The 23,807-nt window shown below is 44.2% G+C and overlaps 1 protein-coding gene across 1 annotated transcript in view; it reads right to left on the minus strand.

The window, feature by feature from the left end:
• Positions 1-16,333, minus strand: part of TESK2 (testis associated actin remodelling kinase 2) — a 38,813-nt gene extending 22,480 nt beyond the window's left edge. Inside the window, exons 1-3 of the mRNA XM_075181636.1 lie at positions 16,185-16,333; positions 13,162-13,470; positions 2,156-2,277 (exon numbers count right to left, since the gene is read on the minus strand). Coding sequence (XP_075037737.1) covers positions 2,156-2,277; positions 13,162-13,374 — 335 coding nt within the window. The 5' untranslated portion in view covers positions 13,375-13,470; positions 16,185-16,333. The remainder of the gene's footprint in view (positions 1-2,155; positions 2,278-13,161; positions 13,471-16,184) is intronic.
• Positions 16,334-23,807: the final 7,474 nt, after the last annotated feature.

Consider the following 23,807-nt stretch of genomic DNA (forward strand, 5'->3'; position numbering starts at 1 on the left):
TTTTGTATTTTATTTGTATCATTTCTTAAACAAACTTTCATTAAAAAAAATGTCTTTTTTAAAAGAAAATTGAGACGCTGTCACAGAAACCTCTGAGCCCGTTTATACTTTATAAGAAGCGAATAATGGAGGGCGACCCTGACAGGGGCAAGAAACTTACTGTGAACAGCTTAGAAAATGCTCTGCTGAGTCTGAGGAATAAAACAGTAATTAGAGGACTAAGATCAGCCTTTTAACATCAATCCCACGTCCTCCCATGTGCATATGGCAGGAAACCTAACGATGCAAATAATTATCTCGATTCCCTTACGTTTAATTAATATTTATTTTTTTAATAAAGTATAAATATTGAGATTCCGTTTTCAGATCTAAAAAACGACGAGAAGTAAATCTTCAGACTCCTGTGATTTGTATACAGATCCCTTCCCGTATTATCCATCCTCCCACCTTCCCCTATAAAAGGCCAATAAACCTTCATTATATATATAAAAGCACAACTAAAACACACAAAAGGTAAAAGTTTACAAAGTAATTAAAAGATTAAGATAATTATTGGAAAGATTTTTTTCCTATACACAGGTGACTTCCTGTCAGTAATCCTCACTGACTGATAACAGAGAGCAATACCTACTATTCAGCAACTAACAATGAATGGGGATTATTACATGTGTGAGGCTCAGTAGATGAATTTAAGATTAAAATGAGGCATTCACACTGCAAGTTTTATTTTACAGACGGACCCCAAAACCCTAACTAGCAAAACCCCATTTCCAGGACCCTTCACGTCGCCGAGAACTCCAGCAGTAAGTGACACACCCTGGTCCCGGGGGTCCTGGAAAGGAGTCTTCTTGAAAAGATCACTGAAAGGGATTTTATATTTTATTTATATACAAACACTAATATTTACACACGACATTACCTTTGCAGACATGCGTTGCCTTTTCATACAAAACATAAACAAGTGTGTTGATTTTACACCAGAAATAATCAGTTTATAAATTCCTCACTTCCCGGGAAGCAGCGTTCACAACATCCCTACATGCAGAAAACCAATCACTGTATCTCATAGCAAAGCGACAAGTTCTAGACAAGGCAATAAATCCAGATAATCACGTTCCGCACTTGTCAATGTGCTCGTTTAATTGACAAATATATCTGCAGCTAAACCCAATATCACAGCGTCCATAAACCTGACTCACTGACCATCACTCTGCAGAATTATTACCCTGCAGAGCAGTAATTATAAGTCAGCGACAGGAGCGGTTTGTAGAACACATTTGATGTTACCAAATACAGAGACCCGTAACATTAAACCATGTACAGAAAGTTTCCACCATGAGGGAAGGAACGAGGATGGGGGGGGGGGGGGGTTGATATTTTGAGTTAGTGGAAATGTGTCAAACTTTAATAAAAAGATTTATTCCACAAAAACTGTGTTGCAGGAGCAGATTCAGTCTCCAGAGTATGAGCTCACTCTGCAAACATTTTACTTGCTAAAAATACCTGGTAACGAGCCCTGCAGGGTAACTGCAGCACAAGCAGGAGAAAGTCATCAAATACGAGGAGATCGCTCAATATAAATAGAAATGTCTGAAAGCTGCCAAAACGCTCACAATCCCCAACCACGGAGGCACAGCGCCATTAACCCGTTCAGTGCGGTGTGACATGCTGGCGGTGGGAAGGGGTTAATGGAGCCATCGCCTCAGAGGGTCACACCCACTGAGAGAGGCGGAAACTCACCCAGTTACAATTGCACAATCTCTGTTTGTATCCATTATATCAACAAGGGATTTGCTTCTGTTTATTTTAATACATCCTATTGTACTCTAGATCCACTCAGAGAAATAACAGGGTCAGAGGTGACCCGCCGCAGGCCGTAACATGGTGCAGATAGTATCTGTATTAGGACTTGTGCTATCTTTACCTACCATAAATACAGCCCAATATCCCAGCCTGGTGCTACTTACCACCCGGCACACTGACCTCAGGCAAAAATGAAAATAAAGTCAGTAATAACTTATTTACAACAACAGCATAAAACCATATAATACACAGCAGGACATTTACAGAAGCCGGCGAGTCCCTCGGGGGAGCTTTACTAAGCCCCGTAACACCAAACAGGGACCCTTCTCTCACATACAGACAGTGATCGTACCTCAGTATATTGGGGTGAGACAGGCGGTTCATGAGCTGCACCTCCTTCAGCATGTTGGCTCGGTTACTGTGCATCATGTTCATCTTCAGCGCCATCACCTGGTCGGACGTTCTGTGCCGCACCTGAGAGAGCGATGTGACAGTAAGTACATACACTGAGCCCCAGCATACAGCAAGGGTCTAGAACTACTCCTAATACAGATGTATGTGGATGTATACTGGTAGGTGCTGTTCTCTATCACTACTTCCACTCCCATCAGTTAGCCGCCAGGTTCCATATAGCATCCAGCGTTCTCTTTCCGAGTGATGTTTCGGCAATGATCTACCCTCACTTACCTGCTTATACCTCATGGGTGTGTGAGCAAAAATGAGCAATGTTTTCATTCCCTTAATTGGTGTTTAGTGGGCACATGAGCAGAAGACATGAACGGCCCCCATGTGTCAGGACACAGGAGGATACGTGTTGTGGGGTCTACAGCAGATAATCGTTTTAAATGAACATGTTGTGAAACTTCCATCATTCGGTACAAGAAAAAGAGAAATCAGAAAGATCTGGTATCTTGTGTTATATTACAGGATCTGGTGATCTCCTACATTGTACATTCACATACGGTTCTCTCTCATTATACAGATATTGGAGATCAGGTACTTCTGTGCCCATGTATAGGGGGTAAGTAGTCACAGGACCCATCGCTCGAGCGGGGGGGGGGGGGGCTTCAAATATCCCCATAAATCACATAATAGCCCAGTGGTAAGAACGTGACATCACGTCCGTATCATCTACAACTAGAGATGGGCGGGTCCGGTTCTCCGAGAACCGAACCCACCCGAACTTTGGGTATCCGAGTACCGAGCTGAGCAGCTCGGTACTCTCCCGCCCATTCCGAATCCAAATCGAGGCCGAACGTCATTGTGACGTCGTCGGATCTCGGGACTCGGTTCTCGCGATACTTCAACTTTATAAATACACGCCTCCACAGCAATCCATCGCCATTTGACAGAGGGAGAGAGCAGGGTGTAGTCATAGGCTAATTAGAGCAGGGACAGAGAATACCATATTGTTCTTGCAATTGCTCTAACCAAAATCGCTAGTGCAGAGAGGAGGATAGAGGTTTATTATTTTTTCTTCATATTTGGCACTCCCCAGCGCTTTTGGGGTGTCCCCCATAATTGTGCATTAATATTTCTGGCTGTCAAAAGTCATATCTGTCAGCAGTATCTACTCAATAATTTGTAGCACACCTCAGTGTTTTTGGGGTGTCCCCCATAATTGTGCATTAATATTTCTGGCTGTCAAAAGTCATATCTGTCAGCAGTATCTACTCAATAATTTTTAGCACTCCTCAGTGTTTTTGGGGTGTCCTCCCTAATTGTGCATTAATATTTCTGGCTGTCAAAAGTCATATCTGTCAGCAGTATCTACTCAATAATTTTTAGCACTCCTCAGTGTTTTTGGGGTGTCCTCCCTAATTGTGCATTAATATTTCTGGCTGTCAAAAGTCATATCTGTCAGCAGTATCTACTCAATAATTTGTAGCACACCTCAGTGTTTTTGGGGTGTCCCCCATAATTGTGCATTAATATTTCTGGCTGTCAAAAGTCATATCTGTCAGCAGTATCTACTCAATAATTTTTAGCACTCCTCAGTGTTTTTGGGGTGTCCTCCCTAATTGTGCATTAATATTTCTGGCTGTCAAAAGTCATATCTGTCAGCAGTATCTACTCAATAATTTTTAGCACTCCTCAGTGTTTTTGGGGTGTCCTCCCTAATTGTGCATTAATATTTCTGGCTGTCAAAAGTCATATCTGTCAGCAGTATCTACTCAATAATTTTTAGCACTCCTCAGTGTTTTTGGGGTGTCCTCCCTAATTGTGCATTAATATTTCTGGCTGTCAAAAGTCATATCTGTCAGCAGTATCTACTCAATAATTTGTAGCACACCTCAGTGTTTTTGGGGTGTCCCCCATAATTGTGCATTAATATTTCTGGCTGTCAAAAGTCATATCTGTCAGCAGTATCTACTCAATAATTTTTAGCACTCCTCAGTGTTTTTGGGGTGTCCTCCCTAATTGTGCATTAATATTTCTGGCTGTCAAAAGTCATATCTGTCAGCAGTATCTACTCAATAATTTTTAGCACTCCTCAGTGTTTTTGGGGTGTCCTCCCTAATTGTGCATTAATATTTCTGGCTGTCAAAAGTCATATCTGTCAGCAGTATCTACTCAATAATTTTTAGCACTCCCCAGTGGTTTGCGCTCAGAATGGATTCAAAGCAGTCCACATATGATCTAAATGAGCAACCAGGTTCTGTCACCAGTCCTGATGTTAGTGTTCCCAGTACGTCATCTGGCCAAGGCGATGTCAAACAACAGAGTGTTTTCAAATTAGTGCAAAAAACAAAAACCCAAAAAAATTTTACTGTATTGAAGCGAAAAAGAAGTGTAACTGAGCAAAAGTTAAGTGACGATAAAAAAAAAATTGCAAGCATGCCATTCTACACACGCAGTGGCAAAGAGAGAATGAGGCCTTCACCTTTGGCTATTAGTGGCAGATCCCAAAAAGTTACCCAGCCTACAATTGGTGCACAACTACTGTTACGCGTCAAAGCCGAGCTGCAAGATAACAGTGAGGCATTACAGGAGAATATTTGCTCTGATTCACAAATGACAACAATCCCTGTGGAGAGTCCATCCAACAGTGGGATGTCTAATCGTGACCATTCTGTTAGTCTACCCATAAAGAAGGGCCCTTTCAGCAGTTCTGCTGATGTGTGCCTGAACAGCCCGAGTGTAGCCGGTGATACACCAAGTGAGGATGACACTTTGTCTTTAGAAGAGGATGTGGGGGAGATTTGGGTATCCGACGATGAGGATGCGGTTGATTGTGTAAGTCCTGCAGCAGTGTGGCACCAGTGGGAGCAGTTCTGGCATGTGAGGTTCTGGCACCAATATGCACTTTCCAAACACAAGCAGGGATGACGCAGGGGGCAGACCACAACAGTTTGACATCTGGGCTGGTTTGAAGGATTTGTCAAAAAAATGTGTGACCTTGACCATAATTCCAACCAATCCTACTATTAACATGCAAAGGATGGTGGAGGGCCTATCAGGGATTAAACTGTATTTTTCATAATTTTCACTAATAATGTTTGGGTGTAATATACACCCAAAGACGAGTGCTCAATTGCTAAGAGTCATTGATGGAGAGGAAGACAAGCAGGCTTGTCTGTAGAATTTGCAGGCAAATTGTGCTGCGTTATATAGGTAACACCCAAAGAGAAGAGCTCCATTGCTCCATTGCTAATTGTAATTGCTGAAATAGAAATAATAGGGCTGACAGTCTTGGTCTAAATCTGCAGTTACATTTTATTGTACCATAGCTCATTGCGAAACTGGAGAGGTGGCAGGGTTTAGTGATAATCTTCCTCCAACAATACTAATTCATCCCAATATCCCAATATCATAGAAGTCTGTGTAGTATGATGTAATTGCTGATAATGGCCTTCCAAAGGGAATGACTAGTTGATTTTAGGGCAGAGCTGTCACGGTTTTTGGGCAATTCTTTTACAGCACAGCAAATATCAAAATGTTTAGCGGACTCATCTGCATCATCACTGGGTGTCTTGGGAAAGCAATTTCTTTTATTACAAGCAGTTGCCAGAGAAACTGAAGGAGAAGACGTCCCAACAAGATGTTGATAAGTCTGGGATCCTTGCAAAGAAAATTAAGTATTTCATCTACAATTAAAATATAGTTAGCACATTTACTTTGTTTTATTGCACACTATAATTTTATGTAGCACCTTTTCAAAATCTATTATTAAGGCAATCACTAGACTCAAGCTAACTGTGTCTGCACTTTCTTCACAGGTAACTACTTCGCTGGACTAAAGTATATTCCCCTCAAATGCTAGTCTTCTTGCAGCTGCTGTATTCTCCTACATGCTGTTGCAGAAACCACAAATTGACCCTAAATGTTTATGGACACAAACAGCATCTCCTGCATGTCATTTTTCAAAAGTTCTGTAACACCAAGTTGATAGTGTGTGCAAAACAGGAAATGTGATGGAATTCAGCCCCGCTGTAATGCTGGACCAATATTGGGGTCGTAATCAGAAATGACATATCCTCAGGATAGTCCAAGCAGGATTAGCCATCTTTCAATGACATCCCTTAGTTTTTGGAACAGTTTGTCAGCTGTATGCCTCTTAGTGAAGCTGCTGATACACAGAGTAGCCTACTTCTCAAAAATGTGATGCACCTGGGTACATGCTGCTGCTGTCCATGCTGGGGAAGGCGAAAGACCAACCCAGTGGGCTTTCACAGTCATATAATCTTTTGTTTGCCCAGTTCCGCTTGTACACATATCTGTGGTTAAGTGTACAGTGGGTAGAATACCATTTTGTCACCCAATAATGACATTTTTAGGAACTTTCCGGTACAGGAGAGAATAAGCTTTTCTAGTAAAATGGTATAGTGATGACATTTGCTAACAGGGACATAACACCTCAATTAAATGTCTTAAACCAACTGTATTAATAGTGGACATTGGACACAGATCTAACGCTAGCATAGTACCCAGGGCGTCTGTGATCCGCTTTGCGACTGGGTGACAGGTTTCATTCTTGCTTCCTCTTGCAGAGGATTGTTTACTTGCCAATTGTTGGGGGGGAAGATTGCAGGTGCTGGGATGTAGATGAGAGAAGGGAGGTAGATTATGCTGGAATGCTTGTTGTTAATTTTTTTTTAACCAAAGTTTCTGATTTTCCCAACAGTTTGCCAATAACTCGCTGAAAAATGACGAAACATGGATGAGGATCCCAGATGGTTAAGGTCCCTACCTCTACTGAGTGTGGCTTTCAAAATGTTACAAATGGATAGACAACTCTTGCCAGGATTCGTGTAAAAATAATTCCACACTTAAGAGGTGGATTTTTGGTCTTATGCCCAGGCATGACAATGGCCTTTTTGTTATCACTGGCAAGAACTGCAGCAATTTTTCTTTTCAAGTGTATGAAAATCATATTGTGACATAGGAGGTGTTCAAAATTGAATAAAAAATGACTGGAAATTAGTGTTACTGAGGTTAATAATAATGTAGCTACAAAATAATACCTAAATTATGTTATTTTAGCACCAATAAATGTAATTTTTATAACAAATTGCAAAACAAAACCAAACAAAACCAAAACCAAAACCAAAACACGCAATGGCGGTTTTGCAAAACCAAAACCAAAACCAAAACACGACGGTAATCCAGATCCAAAACCGAATCCAAAACCAAAACACGGGGGTCAGTGACCATCTCTATCTACAACAGACTGTAATACGAGCAGTCCGTGTATTACTGAAGACACAGACGTGAATCTCACAGAACAGTACGTGGGGTGGGGGGGGGGGGGGGGGGGTGTTATCTGCATCTACTGTACCAGAAAGTGTTATAGGAATTACACTATTGTAGCCATAAACCATCAATGGAGAGTTTCAGGATTACTCCTGACACAAGCTGCGACTTTTAAACACTTACAAAGACGTGTTTGTGAGAAGAAAGGGCATTAACATTATATAAAGGAGCATTAAACCGTGAATGTAATAAAATAATAATAAGTAGAGAAGCAGCGAGTCCGCTGAAGGCACTTTATAGATCTCCCGGATTATGCTACAGTAAAAAGCTTCGATCCCAGCGCTGCGATGAACCAGCCGCACTCGTTATGTCTTTTTATGGATTGAAGCATAAATGCTTGAAATTGACTTTACTGTGGAGAAAGGGGGCAATTTGGGTCTGTATTACAGCAAGTCTTGTAGGAGAAACCAGATTCCACCCGGCTGTAAGGAAAGTCTGTGAGTAATATATAGTGACAAATCCAGACACGAACTTTCCACATTTATTGACCTAATCATTTTATTGAACTATTGAAATCTGAGGCGGAACAGAATTTGGATGACACCGTTGTTGTCATTGTACACACAGGACAATTCTGTATCTATTGCATCACGTGATGTTAGCGCAGTCCTTTGTTTTGTGGCGTTTTCTATGCAAAAAATAAATAAATAAAAAGCGCCAAATTGAATTAAAAACTGCCGGACAGTTAATCATGTGCCGGGTCCTTCTTCCCCGGTAGACAGGAGGAGGAAGCGCCGGTGACATCGGCCGGCCCACTGGGAAGTAGTAGGTGCCGTCAGCGCCCACCGCCTTTGTTACATAACACAAACAGGACTATGTGAAGGACACTGCAGTGTTCTAGGAAGAAGACTGCGCTTTCTTATAGGGATCACTGATCCCTACAGCAGCAGAATCTCTGTTCTGTCTACTAGAAGAAAAACCGGAAGCAGAACAGGCAGAATAAAATTACAGTTTGTGCACAAATCACACAGGTGATATTTAACCACCATGAAAGCAACAGAAAGATGTTTCTGTGTGTTCCATATAATCACTGTGGAAAAGAAACAAAACGACGTAATAACTGGATGTATTCATGTTACGGTTTCTTCCGCTTTATGAAATAAGGGAAACTTATCATATATATACATTGTGCATAACTGTATAGAGGACTCCTCTAGCCAGATGCAGAGGTCGCACGTTCTGTAGTGTTCTGCCTGGGAACATTAATTATAAGACGTTAAAAAACCAACATTCAAGCAAAGAGCAGAACGCCACAATAATCACACATCAGCCTCATTTAATGGGCGACTGTGGAAAAGACAAAGGAAAAGGTTTGTGAATAACGGATTTATTACAGTATACAGTTACCGGAGGAGTGAGAGCGCGATACTGAGATACCAGAAATGGACATTATGTGACAACGCAGAATTATATAGAGCTGAACAGTTAACGTCGGCTAAATGACTCCTCCATTCACGTGATATCACGAGATCGCGGCTAAAGGGCAACAAACAGCTGGGACATGAAGTTTTATTTCTATTCCTTTTTCTTTTCTTAAACACACTAAGACACCGTCATCTGCTGGGCCCTATTCTTACTGACTGGTCTCTGTGACTCAATATATGACATTATGGACCCTAATAGGGCGTTTACACCCATTCTTCACAATCAGAATTCAAACGCTCCCATTAAACTAGACCAGTAGAATATAGTGGAGGGGGAAATGTTATATCCCAAATCATCCAATAATACACTGGATCCTAGTGCCTCAACCCCTAGTGAACGGATAAACCATTCCCATGAACACTGGTCCAACCTACAACATGGCGGCCTCCACGTAGGAGACAGGTCAGTTTTATGGAGCACAAAGTCAAGTCCCCACTTGTTCACATGTTTGCACGTTATGTTTGAACTGTGGAAGCTTTATGTGGCGACGATCTGTATGAACGCGGCTTTCAAGTGCTGGATTCCCATTTTAAAAAGTTCACTTTCTGAAAATCGATGAACAGATTTGACCAAGCAGGAGATGAAAGGTTTACAGACTTCTGTCCTATGAAGATCAGTCCATTAGTCAAGAATGCAACATTCTGCGTATTTCTTACTGAGCAATCACAGGGGGTATATAAATACAAACAAGATGTTTTTGGTAATATTTATGCTGCACAAAATTAGAAATAAAATTGTCAAGGCTCTGTAAAATATACAGTAAATTTACTGACAGCCAACATGCAATGTGGAGACAATAATCTACTACAAGAGCAGCTGTAATATGGAAACCTTAATGGATAATCATCCACTCCACAGAAATTGACATCATAGTTTAGGGCAGTAATTGAATTTGTGCAGGATTAGACCTATGCACGTACTACATACATCAGATTAGGTGACCTGTAGAACATTAAGTTCTCAGTCAGGAATAAGGCAGCGAGTTCACAGCACACGGACAAGTGGAGCCTGTCCCAACAGGCAGGGGGTGGATGGGAACGGAGGTTTGGTAATTACAGGCTGCGTACCAATCACAGATACCCTTAAATAAAGACCATCTCTGGGCTGCATTTAATAGTAAATCTCAGCTGCAGTTTAAATAACTTGGAAAACAGAAGATCAAAGTTGAGTTGTGCAGTTCAGAAAACCGCATCCCAAACGTCACCACAATTTATTACAGACAAAAAAAAATAACCTGCCCTTGGAAACCCGTCTCAGACAGGAGAAGCCTTAAATTTCTGCCCACCGGAAGTGAAATTTAGGATCATATTTGGAACATGCACAGAAACTTGCAGCAGCACCTGGTCCTGGAATATTTACCTAACGCGCTTTGCAGCCCTGCCAAGTATTACCCAGACTCAGCCTCGGGTTTCATTGTAAACAAATCGAGAGCAGCCGCACTTCATCTACAGGTTGTCAGTCATCACCTCCCAGCAGACGGTCAGTGGTCGAGACGCATGTGCTATCTATCTATACACACATACATACATATATACATAAATATACACACACACACACACACACATATATATATATATATATTTGCTCATCTCTGCAATGTCTTTCATGTTTGAAGAAGATAAATTGCTTTCTAGTTCATTCGCTAAGTGTCACGGCACCTACTGCATTCATTTTTCAAAACTCGTTAAAAGACAGCCGTGACAGCGCAGAGTGTTTCAGCTCAGCGGACTCCTGCGCGGCGCTACGCATAGGAACGTCTATAACTAGACCAACATGTAGCCTCATCTGGGCCTCTTATAATGAACAGCAACACATAGCCGTGTGCCAGTGCCACTAGTACGGGTAGATTGTGGGGACAGACGTACTTCTAAACGGTATAATCAGTCACCATGGGAACTGAACCGTAACCAGCTGTCAAAATCTACAATATGTAAAACGCTTTACAGCCACAAATATCTGCTTCAGTATTTAAAATAGAATAACATTTTTAATCAATTGTAATTATTTGAATAATTGTTCCACGTTGGTGTATATACGAGGCTTAGTGCTGCTTTCCATGAGGGACAGCATTCTTTAAACAAAAAGATATAGATATATAATATCCCATGAAATTAAGAAACATACACAAGATTCAGCAGTCAGATCCGTTTGCACCAGACACAGGAGCAGCGACCACCGAACCCACACTCAGGAGAACACGCTGTGCCGGGAAGGAGGCGACGTACAGGCAGAGTATCCGCTGTTACCACTGCAGCTCTTGTAATGAATAGAGAATCATGGAGTATTTCCTACCCCCTCCATAACAAACAGCAAACAATGCACCCTATAAATTACAGCCAGTTGGACACAACATAACGTGCAGCTTACACTACAAATAACCATCTGCTTCTATGCACAATCCTCCCCCTTATACAATATATCTCCCAGTATTAATCATGTCAGCTGCCTGAAGGTCCAATAACTGAGCTGCAGTTACAGAGACGCTACGGAGCAGACACGAGCTGGACAGATTTACTGACATATAACACTGCATGGGCAAGAAGCACGGAGGTCATGTGATGTCTAACCACCAATCACACCTGAGCTTGTTTTATGATGGATCAGAAAGAGTTAAGAGGTCAATAACCCTAGAATAGATATATTCAGATACAATGCCTGATGGTAAACTACACTCCTCAGTGTTATCTGACATTCTACTGCAGCTCTCTGTTATAGAGTAATGTAACCCCCCCATTACAGACCGCTGAAGCTCCTCCCACAGCGTTAGAACAGTGTCCTGATGGGATATGATACAGGTCAATAAGGAGAGGCTGCAGTTATTCGGGTAAAGCAGGGCTGCCAGGCTGTCAGTCACTCTTGTCTGATGTTAGAGAAGCTGCTCCCTCCTAGCACGGCGACCTGAGAGCAAGCAGTAATTCGTACAGCGCTGCGTAATACGCGCTATATAAACAATAAATGAACAGGATATGGCCACATACAGAAAATGATGTGACTATGTACACAAGACCTTCCTCATTATACTAGAACTATGTAGACACAATGTGCATTAGGACTTCTATAATCGCCAAAGTTAATTCATAATATTTGAAACATTTTTACATAGATTTTATTACGGCTAAAAGGTATAAAAAAATAAATAAATACTCTGTGGTTAGTTAACTCCCGGAAGTCAGGGAAATGCAAATCAGACTAATAAAAAAAGAAACCCAAACAATGCGCGTCTTGTTTTAATTGGATGCAAACACAATCATTCCAACAATATTCAGATGTCTGATTACTCATCTGCAAACAAAACAAGTCGGATGCATGAACTTTGTTCCATACAGAGGTGTGTTTAACCCTACAAACCTCCCAAATCAGTGTGACAGGAGCCTCACAGCAACACTCTGTGCTGCTGGGGTCCCTGCTCCTTCCACTATATAACGCTCAGTCTGTGGCCCCTGTCACATGCAGCCCTGTCCTCACTAACACATCACTCATCTCCTGATATACTCTGTTCTGCTGAGGACCCTGCTCCTCCCACTATATAACTCTCAGTCTGTGACTTCCTGCTGCCTCCAATAATAGACACATTAAACACTAGCGACCCCTTCCTAGAGCAATGAGGAGAATATAATCAGGGCTCCGTTTCCCAAACATCTCTTCAGAATCTCTTCCGCTTCCTCACGTACAGGGCTGAGTGTCTTTCTAAATGTGTCACAGTAACGGCTCGCACTCCCGGTGTTCCGGGTCTAAGATCCACGGCTGTGCGGCACAGTAGGGACGTCTGGGTCATATCTAAGACATGGAGCCCAGCAAATACACACAGTAATCTATCTTCAGAATACGCTGTACTAATGTCCACCCTCTCCATTAGAGGAGCCTGTAATTACAGAATCTGAAATGCAGATTGTTAAACTTATTTTTATATGTGAGTCACAGAGTATTTCAGCTCTGTAAGTCTCACTGGATACAACAGTCGTATAAGGGACACAAAGTGACAACTGTCAGCCGATGCAGTGATTCTAATCAGCACATGACATCATCAGCAGCAAATCATGAATTTACAACAGAGAATGATTCGGGCCCCATGTCTAAATGGCGGATTACTTTCTTAAGCTTTATATAAAAAAAATCTGGTAACGATCCAGCAAGTGCCAGAGGCTCTGCAGGATGCTGTCAGAATAATTAAGCAGTTACCTTAAAAACTTCAGAGAAGAAGCCGGAGCCAATCTTCTCACAGGTGAAGTCATCGAGCCGCGTGAGCCTGGAGAAAGCGCTGATGAGGGCGTTGTAGGAGGACGAGTACACCTTCCCCAGCTGCGCGATCCCACCGTCCCCCCCTAGGCTGTCATCGATCCGTTCCAAGCGAGGGGGGAATCCGGCAATCGAGTTTCGTTTATTCCGATCCATTGTTCCCTGAGTAGTCTGGCTGGGAATGTAGCAGAGTTTCGCTCACATCTTAGGGTCACCAGGAATCACGATTTTGGGGGGGGAGTTTACGAAATGCTGAAAATCAATGAAAAATGGATGCGATATACATTAGTAAATTATCCTACAGAATACTGACATGTGCACACTTTACTCTGAGATTCTGTGTACCCAGAACTCGTATAAAGCTTAAATCTGCAGGAAGCCATGCACCAGCTAATAAAGTGATCCAACGTGTACAGACACTTTCATTTCTCTCTTGTATAATGCAGCCCACAATCATAATACACTTAGACACACAAATAAAGACATTAAGAATTAATAACAGTAGGTCTCTGTTTACAACACGAAGAAACATCACTAGTAGAATAAAGCAACACTGTCCACAGAAAGCAAAACAGCCGATCTCAGAACGTGTACATCAAAATCTACCCCAGTGTCCGACCGTCCTGCACAGAGTAACCTGTACACAGACACTTTACGGAAATCACACAACTAAAATTCATTTTCTATAGAATTCTGACCAATAAAAACCACCTGGCCTATTTCTCAAAGTATATTTTGGTTGAGAGCAGTACACACGTCCCCCCAAGAGTGACAGACTGATATTACACTAACTTCCTACATCAATGATGCCACATCCAGTACAGTGTGTGTAACCTGCTCCGGGAAATAGACTATACAGAGTACAATATGGTGTTTATACCACCAACCATCACAGGAAACATGCAAATATCTGACTGTAGTTACCTATATACAGGAGTATGTCTTATTGTCTAAACATGTAAATACCGTGGCTTATTCTTTTACTATAATGACCTTAGTGGTGCTAAGATCTACATCTCCATACAATACGATCCCCCTGCCCTCGTGCCAGCCAGGAAGAGACCTCCGTTACAGCATTAATAAAAGCAGAAGTTTAGTTACATTAAAGCGATGTGTGATCCATCTACCGGGCAGCAACAATGTGCCTACAAATCACAGCAATGAGACGACTGTTGGTACTCTCAGTGATCAGGGTTAGGACCGTCCTATTAGTATCACTTTGTAAGTGCTGGATATTTACACATGTAAGTAACTAAGACGTCTCCTTTTATTATTAGTTTAGAGGTAGGTTTTAGGGTCTTCTTTGCTGGCTGACTGATGAGCACACTGTGGTCCAGCTCCTGTCTGTATTGACCTTCTACTTAATTGTACCTTTGGATAAGTATAAACTGAACAATTTGCCTTTTTGTCTTTTTAAAGTACATGTTTGTCTAAATACTGTTTGAGAAAGGGGTGGATCACTTTACATGGCAACAGGTCACTTGGAGCAGATCCAACACAGGAAACATTATTACTAGTGTGAGAGATAACAGGACACATTAAAGCGTTCAGGCCGCCATTCTGCCGGACGCAGACTTTTAATTCACAAAGAACCAGTGAAATCCCTTAATGCTCAGTGATATCACCAGCTGCTAGAGAGTCCATAACCCACAACACGGATGATGTATAAGCGATATCCACCAGCAATAACGCTGCTACCAAATACCCAGGAACTTTATGACCAGGGATCAGGTTTATGTTCCTGGCTGGAGGACAAGCGATTAACGTCCTACATCTCTGCTGAACATACTCTGCTTTATATTTCTATATGTCCAATAGTGATGGCCCAATTCTACAGCGTCTGCGTTCGTTCATAGTGATCTCTATAAACCACGTGAATGTGTCTATTAGGGACATTTACATATCAGTGATTCCATTCTGAAAATATAGTATAAAAACATCTCAATATAACCACATCCAGTGAGGACTTCTTCTATAAAGGCACATAACATGCAGATGTGATGACCCTGTAATCAGCACCGTAGCAGGACTCTCTGCACGTAACCCACATGCATTATATTATAGTGTTACCATCTGCCACAGCGCTGTACAACACAAAACAATATGACACCATTATATTACACAGCACTGCGCTTTACATAGTACCAGCATAAAACACTGGGTGCAATGTCCCATACAAGACCATCATCAGCTATTTATATAGCGCCACTATTTCCGCAGCGCTGTACAGAAAACTCACTCACATCAGTCCCTGTACCATTGGAGTTTACAATCTAAATTCTGTGCAATGTCCCATATAACACTGTGCAATGTCCCATCTAACACCAGCATATAACACTGTGCAATGTCCCATCTAACACCAGCATATAACACTGTGCAATGTCCCATCTAACACCAGCATATAACACTGTGCAATGTCCCATCTAACACCAGCATATAACACTGTGCAATGTCCCATCTAACACCAGCATATAACACTGTGCAATGTCCCATCTAACACCAGCTTATAACACTGTGCAATGTCCCATCTAACACCAGCATATAACACTGTGCAATGTCCCATCTAACACCAGCTTATAACACTGTGCAATGTCCCATATAACACTGTGCAATGTCCCATCTAACACCAGCATATAACACTGTGCAATGTCCCATCTAACACCAGCATATAACACTGTGCAATGTCCCATATAACACCAGCATATAACACTGTGCAATGTCCCATATAACACCAGCATATAACACTGTGCAATGTCCCATCTAACACCAGCATATAACACTGTGCAATGTCCCATATAACACCAGCATAGAGCAGAGCGCAGTACAAGGTCCAGGGCAGGGATCAGGGTTTGTTGATAAGATGAGGCTGGGGGAGGAGCTGCAGCCACTGCTGAGAGGGGGCTGGGAGGACTGTGGCCCCTGCTGGGGGGAGGGAGCACTGTGGCCCCTGCTGGGGGAGGACTCACCGTCCGTGGGCTCCTGCTGTGCAGGGCAGGCGGGGAGCTGGGAGTCCCAGCAGCGTCACCCCCCGGCCGCCATGTCCGCTCGTCCCGAGCGCTGAGCAGCGAGTCAGCTGTGACCCAGCGCAGCCCCTGGACGAGGCGGGACCCTCAGCAGCGCCACGCCCACCCCAGCCAATAGCATCATCATAGTGTTTAACTGACAGGACAACCTCTCGTCCAATAGCAAGTCACAGCTCTCGGGCAAACCGCTACACCCAGTCCCCCTCAAACAAGCTGCTAGCTCATTCGTCACTTTCTAATGAATGACATCCCCATCCGCGAATAGAAAATGGACAGTATGGAGGCGGTCTCGTTTATTAGCCACCAATAGGAGAGGGGGGGGGCGCATGTCGCAGCTCAAAGTTGGTAAATAGTTTTATGGGAAGGTTGTTGCTGTTCAACGATTGGTCCGCAGTTGCTGTGACGACGAGCTTTAGGCGGTAACATTGGACTAACTGCAAAGTTGCAGCGATGATTGGCAGAGAGTTTGACCAACTGACAGCGACGTCTGGTAAATTGCAGGGGGCCGCTGTGTTGTTGACAGTGGTACTGGTTTCTCGGCTGCCTCATTATATTACTATGGCGATACCAGCAGCTGCCGATAGGGGGGCTCGTCCCTCTGATACTACTTCTACTAACTCGCTCCTCTACTTCTACCAGGATGTGTCGGCAGGTGGCGCTCGTCCCTCCGATACTACTTCTACTAACAGCTGCTGCCGGCAGGTGGCGCTCGCTCCTCTATTTCTACCAGCATCTGCCGGCAGGTGGCGCTCGCTCCTCTGCTTCTACCAGGATGTGCCGGCAGGTGGCGCTCGTCCCTCCGATACTACTTCTACTAACAGCTGCTGCCGGCAGGTGGCGCTCGCTCCTCTATTTCTACCAGCATCTGCCGGCAGGTGGCGCTCGCTCCTCTGCTTCTATCAGCATCTGCCGGCAGGTGGCGCTCGCTCCTCTGCTTCTATCAGTATCTGCCGGCAGGTGGCGCTCGCTCCTCTGCTTCTACCAGCATCTGCCTGCAGGTGGCGCTCGCTCCTCTGCTTCTATCAGCATCTGCCTGCAGGTGGCGCTCGCTCCTCTGCTTCTACCAGCATCTGCCTGCAGGTGGCGCTCGCTCCTCTGCTTCTACCAGCATCTGCCTGCAGGTGGCGCTCGCTCCTCTGCTTCTATCAGCATCTGCCTGCAGGTGGCGCTCGCTCCTCTGTTTCTACCAGCATCTGCCTGCAGGTGGCGCTCGCTCCTCTGCTTCTACCAGCATCAGCCGTCAGGTGGCGCTCGCTCCTCTGCTTCTACCAGCATCTGCCTGCAGGTGGCGCTCGCTCCTCTGCTTCCACCAGGATGTGCCTGCAGGTGGCGCTCGCTCCTCTGTTTCTACCAGCATCTGCCTGCAGGTGGCGCTCGCTCCTCTGCTTCTACCAGCATCAGCCGTCAGGTGGCGCTCGCTCCTCTGCTTCTACCAGCATCTGCCTGCAGGTGGCGCTCGCTCCTCTGTTTCTACCAGCATCTGCCGGCAGGTGGCGCTCGCTCCTCTGCTTCTACCAGCATCTGCCGGCAGGTGGCGCTCGCTCCTCTGCTTCTACCAGCATCTGCCTGCAGGTGGCGCTCGCTCCTCTGTTTCTACCAGCATCTGCCTGCAGGTGGCGCTCGCTCCTCTGCTTCTACCAGCATCTGCCGGCAGGTGGCGCTCGCTCCTCTGCTTCTACCAGCATCTGCCTGCAGGTGGCGCTCGCTCCTCTGCTTCTACCAGCATCTGCCTGCAGGTGGCGCTCGCTCCTCTGCTTCTATCAGCATCTGCCTGCAGGTGGCGCTCGCTCCTCTGCTTCTACCAGCATCTGCCTGCAGGTGGCGCTCGCTCCTCTGCTTCTATCAGCATCTGCCTGCAGGTGGCGCTCGCTCCTCTGCTTCTACCAGCATCTGCCTGCAGGTGGCGCTCGCTCCTCTGCTTCTACCAGCATCTGCCTGCAGGTGGCGCTACCTTGTGCCGCTGACAGCAACTTTACCAACTGTCTGTAAAGTGTCAGTAAATTTACTAACAGTCCAAACAGAGGCAAATCTTTACCCATCAGTAAGGAAAATATACAGATCTGTATAATTATAATGTTGTGTTGAAGTCAATTCTCTTATTTGAAATAGGGTTATAGATCTTTATTTTCTGCCCCTGGTTCTCTAGTTTCCTTTTCTGACACATTTGAAACTAATATGTCAGTAAAATACATTTGACTATCTGTAAACGTTGGAGTTGGCATCAGTTTATACTGCCCAATAGCAGCGGCCAATTTCTCCACAGATGGGAGGTGAGTTGTACAGACCCAGAGGTGCCCGGCGGCCCCTGGGCCGGTGTATGGGCGAGGGCTGGGTACACATACTATTTTTCCAGCAAAGACATCATCTTGAACCCACAACATGTTGCTGCCAAAAATAATATGCTGCCGCTATAGAAATAAATGTTAATGAATAATTGATGCTCAGTCTGTGCGGTGTAGATATAAATAGTATAAAATAACCAGGTGGTTGGAGGTCTTCGGAACAGCTGCTATCCCAGGATTTAATGTGAATGCTGGGTAGGTATGCTGGAATTTGTAGTTCCACAACACCTGGAGAGCCACAGGCTGCCTACCCCCGCCCCATGTCATTACCCCTGCCCTGGATTGTCCATAACATTATATTATGAGGGTTGCACAAACAGCAGATTCTGCACTATGACACCAATTTGTGGACAGCAGTTACTGGTTCTGGATTTGTTTATGTTTTGCTGACCCCTAGTGGAAGTTCTTGGTATTATAGTTTTCTTCTCTATATCTGGCTATTTCATCATTGGGGTTGCGGATTACAGTAAAGGGGGTAATTTATCAAACAATGAGTGTAATTTTTTTTATAAAGGTTAAAATAAAAGCTTTTATTTATAAAAAAATAAAAGTAGATATAATATTTAAGTTGTATTTCAGCCCCCAGAAAATAGCCCTGATTATTTGAAATCTACCCGTACTGCAAAAAAAATAATGTATTTAATCAGTGAATTATTCTGTCAGTTCTCTTTGGCTGATGATCCCACCGGGAGATGGAGCCGGTTATTCCAATGGTCTTGCTGAGCCTGTTACATGTAGGTGAAGCCCCCTCCTCGATTTCATTCTCCCATATGATGCTATGGCCGCCCTCATGCAGCGTTATCCGTATACCCTTGTCCTGTAGGTCTGTAATTGAGTTATGGATTTTGCACCTGATCATTCTTTTCTCTTTGGGGGGCGAGTGGGGATTTTTAATAATTTAAGTAGCATTCCTGGCGTTGTGTCGGTTTTTGCTGCCCCTAAATGCACCAAAGAACAACATTGCAATAGGTGCTGTATACAAGATGGTGCAGGTTGGGCACTCGTCTGGCGTCTCACTGCCGGGCAACTGACCGCTGTACCCAGTTGCATCATCTGGAGCAGGTCTTCGAAGAGGGTGGGGGGGGGGGGGGGCTCGGGTGCCAGTTGATAAACCAGGAAGGGGCCACTTCTCAGGTGTTCACCTGTGGCCCCTAACCTTTTCCATATTGTGGCCAATCTGATGACCTTGTCAATAATTTTGTGTAGGTTTCAGAGCATTTTTTCCTGACCTGGGCACACAGGGTCAAGCGGGACACAAAGTGGGCGGAGTTAGCGCAACCTGTAGCGTATTGGAATGTTAAGAGCAGCACAGAGTATGTTCAGCCAGCATGTTAGCGTCCCGCACCAGTGTGAGCGGAGCATCGTCTTATTTAGATGTCCGGATTGGCTATGTTCAGGGTCTGATTACCCAACAGGCTGACTAGTATGCAGCCTAGGGTGCCTATGTTTTTTGAGGGGGTGCAGCATTTTTGGGGGTACAAAATTGTGACGGAGAGGTATTAAGGTTTTAATCTTGACGTATTCCTGTGGTTAAGGCTGAAGACAATGAGTCATCCTTGGGCCGGCATTGGGGATAAGCGAGTAGGAGAGACAGGGATGACGAAAGGCGTAGGCAGGCCCGGCGCTCCCATTAGGCAAGGTTAGGCACTTGCCTAGGGCGCCGGGCTCTGGAGGGCGCCCTCCAGAATGAAAATTACTTTAAAACTGTGCGGCGACCGCTGACCATACCTGTCACGGCCGCCACACAGCATTCAGATGCACGGGGGAGGGGGGGAAGAGGCTATTGCTCACCACCGCCGCCTCTCTGCTCCGTCTCCTCCCCTCCACTCACTAGTGTCAGTGAGTGGAGGGGAGGAGACGGAGCAGAGAGGCGGCGGTGGTGAGGTAAGGAAAGACGGGGTGAGGAGGGAGCAGGGCGCCGATTGTTGCGGGGGGGGGGGGGGGGGGGCTGGGGCGCCGATTTTGTAAAAATGCCTAGGGCGCCATGGAGGCTAGCACCGGCCCTGGGCGTAGGGGTGACAGCGCCCTCCACATGTTCACCTTCAGCAGCACTCGTTCATGCCTGCGTTCTGTTATACAGTTATGATTTAAATGTTAGCAAAATGAATGACAATGATCGGTGTGAACCTTTTAAAAATCCAAGTGGAGCTAAGTCTCAAAAACACGGGAACATTGGATGGAGGGTGAAGGAAACCAAATTTTAAAGTAAGGACTTATTGTTTTAACCTACTGTATTTAGCCTGCCATGGATGGTAGGGGGCGCTATAAGCGTAGTAACCTACGGTGCCCTGAACCCTTAATTAGACTCTGGCTCTGTTCATAGAGGCCCTCCCACTTTAAATCCTCCGATTGGCTACATACCGGTCTAGCTCCTCCCACTCGTGTGTCTATATGTAGACATGTTCGATGTGATGACGTGAACAATTGTAGTATCAAATGATCCTCTATAGGACACTGACCTCATACATCCAACTTACTTAAGTACATACACACGGGAGTATATTATTAATTACCGCTGCATTATTTTATAGACAGCCACAAAGTAAAAATTCACAGACCTCATGGTTTAAACAGGATAAGAACCTGCAATATAGATAAAGGTTTGGGCATCCGTTATGAACTGTATTATGGTGCTGAGTCCACTAGGTGGCGCCAATATACAACCACAACCAACCAAATAATTAGGTCATGTGTTTTCAAAAGGTAATTTATCTATATGGCAAATTAACAATTATCCCTTAATTAATGGAGTCAGTAATGTCATCTATTATGTATTAGTGTTGTACTTGTTTACTTGTTCAATTACATTAACCAGAAAGAACATTCTTCATTTAGGTAAAATGAGAAATAGTGATGGTATTTCTGGGTCTTGCCATAGACAGAGCTGCGGAGACTGAGAGAAAGGTCACAGTGACCTTCACAACAAACCTACGTCAGATATGAAAATCCTCCAATCATTTGTCAGTTTAATATCTCAGCGTTTCCGTCTGCCTCATGGTTACATAATACTCCATAAATCATATTGATCTCTCTGTTACCGTCCTTCCACTCTACAGACAACCGAACATTATTAATAATACAACCAGGTCAATTCCTCTCACCGGGCCGCACATCCCGGCTGATGCCCCTTGCGCCAGCTCCCTACGAAAAGGGTTAACTTACCCATTTATGGGCCAGTCTCAGGGAATACGCGTAACCAGTTATCGCGTGCGCAGCGAAACTGAAAGACCAGACTAGCACAAAAAAAGTTGTAAAAACAATAGATTAAAAGTATAAAAAATAAAAATAATGTTTAAAAGCATTTCAATATTGAAAAAATGCTTTAGTCAGATAATAAAGCCTTTTTTCAATGATTTTCTTCTGTTATCGCCATTCCTGAGATAGCGACGAGGAGAACAAGTATTGCGGAGGTAGATAAATAGGCATTGAGGAAACTATTGCCAAAGTCAGCGCAAATTAGCGCTTGCGTTTGTGGAACCTGTGCTGTTGCTGCCGTCAACCCCTTGATCTATAGGGCAAAGCTCTCTGGATGCCAACAATACACATTTTTCATCGCCCATTGGACTTTTCGCCCTTTGATAAATATAACCGTTCACTCATCATCAATTACTGACCAACAACCACTTATCAGTCACTCATCATCAGTAACCTATCATGCATCACTCATTATTAATTGCTCGTCCATCAGTCACTCATCATCCTGTGCGCACAGATCTGACGTGTGAAAGTTCACATCAGTTGTGTCATTAATTGTAAAGAAGAGACAATTAAAATCAGATATTGATTATCTGTAGTTATGAATAACCATCTTGTCACCTCCATGTTAGATGAATTGTTATTTGTATTTTGTAACTTTTCCAGTAGAATTACACTGCTGCTTGTAATACGTTAACCCTGGTATTACCCGCAGGGTCCATTCCTGATCCCAGACTCTTATACGTCAGCAGCTGGTTCATATGAGGCCAAACTCTCATTTGTTTCCCACAACAAGCTTGTAACTGGGCCAGACCAGGGGGACATAACACAGCAGTGGACACATTCATGTACTGTGAGAAAGGATATTACATTTACACAGCCCTGCTGACATTAGTAATATTATATATATATATTAGTTGTCATATCATGCAAAGCTCTATAATAGCTTCATAATATCTTTTTATTCAATCATTTCTTTACCCATTCATTAGTCCCATAATAATGGATAATTGTCTATACCCACCGACCCAGAGATTCCAGCCCAATCGCTGTAAGACGTACAGCTCCCTGGTCCAGAACTGTGTTTCAATCAGCTTTCCTGAAACACGCATGTGCTTTATGTGATACATTATAGTATAACACACAGCACATTTTCTATGTAGGACAGAGATGATTGCATGGAACAAACGTCTGTAGTCCCTACACATTGTTTTCATGCAGACAGCTCAGCCATGTGACAATCACAAAGATGAAGTTGGTGACACCTACCAGCAGTTGGCGCTACTGAGTACTGAGGCGCGGAGTCTAACACGCCCCTGGTTTTCACCAGGGACCCCCGCAAGGAGGTATGGACTTCGCTGCAAGAGACATGCAGGTCGCGGCCCTCAGTATCAGTCAGCTGCCGAGGTATCAAATGAGGCAGCGGTGATGGAGCACCAGGATGCAGGATGGAAGTCAACACAGCCAGATCAGGAGCAGGAGAACGGTCAGGAAGCCGGGTCAGAACCAAGAATCACTCTAAGCAAAAATCGGGAACCAAAGGAGAAGTCAGGAACAAGTCGGGGTCAGAATCCAAATAGGTAATAACACAGGAACAGATGCTGGAAGAAGGCTGAAGACCAAACACTCTGGCAAGTAAATGGTGTCTGAGTTCTCTTTATATAGAGCAAAGAGATCTCTGATTGGTGCTGCCACAATCGGCGGGAGGAACGCAACCAATCGCCGACTTGCCGCATGCGACGGACCGTGATGTCCTGCGCATGGATCGTACGCGCGCGAATAGAATGGAGAATGTGCGTCGCTATGCAGCGGGACGCAGGCGTCGCATGGAGGCAGAAGCAGGACGGCGCCTGACAAACCATCACTGTAATCACCAGGCAGGTAAGTGGGAATAACCTGTAAGAGGAAAAGTGCTTTAAGAAACTAACAGTTAAACATGTGTTTTCTGTTCACCTGAGACGTGTTCTATAGATCTGTACTTTAACTCCATAGATTTCAGTTTAAAGTTTGATTATCACCATTTATTAAT

Source organism: Mixophyes fleayi, chromosome 8 (assembly GCF_038048845.1).
Source record: "Mixophyes fleayi isolate aMixFle1 chromosome 8, aMixFle1.hap1, whole genome shotgun sequence".
Classification (NCBI taxonomy): domain Eukaryota; kingdom Metazoa; phylum Chordata; class Amphibia; order Anura; family Limnodynastidae; genus Mixophyes; species Mixophyes fleayi.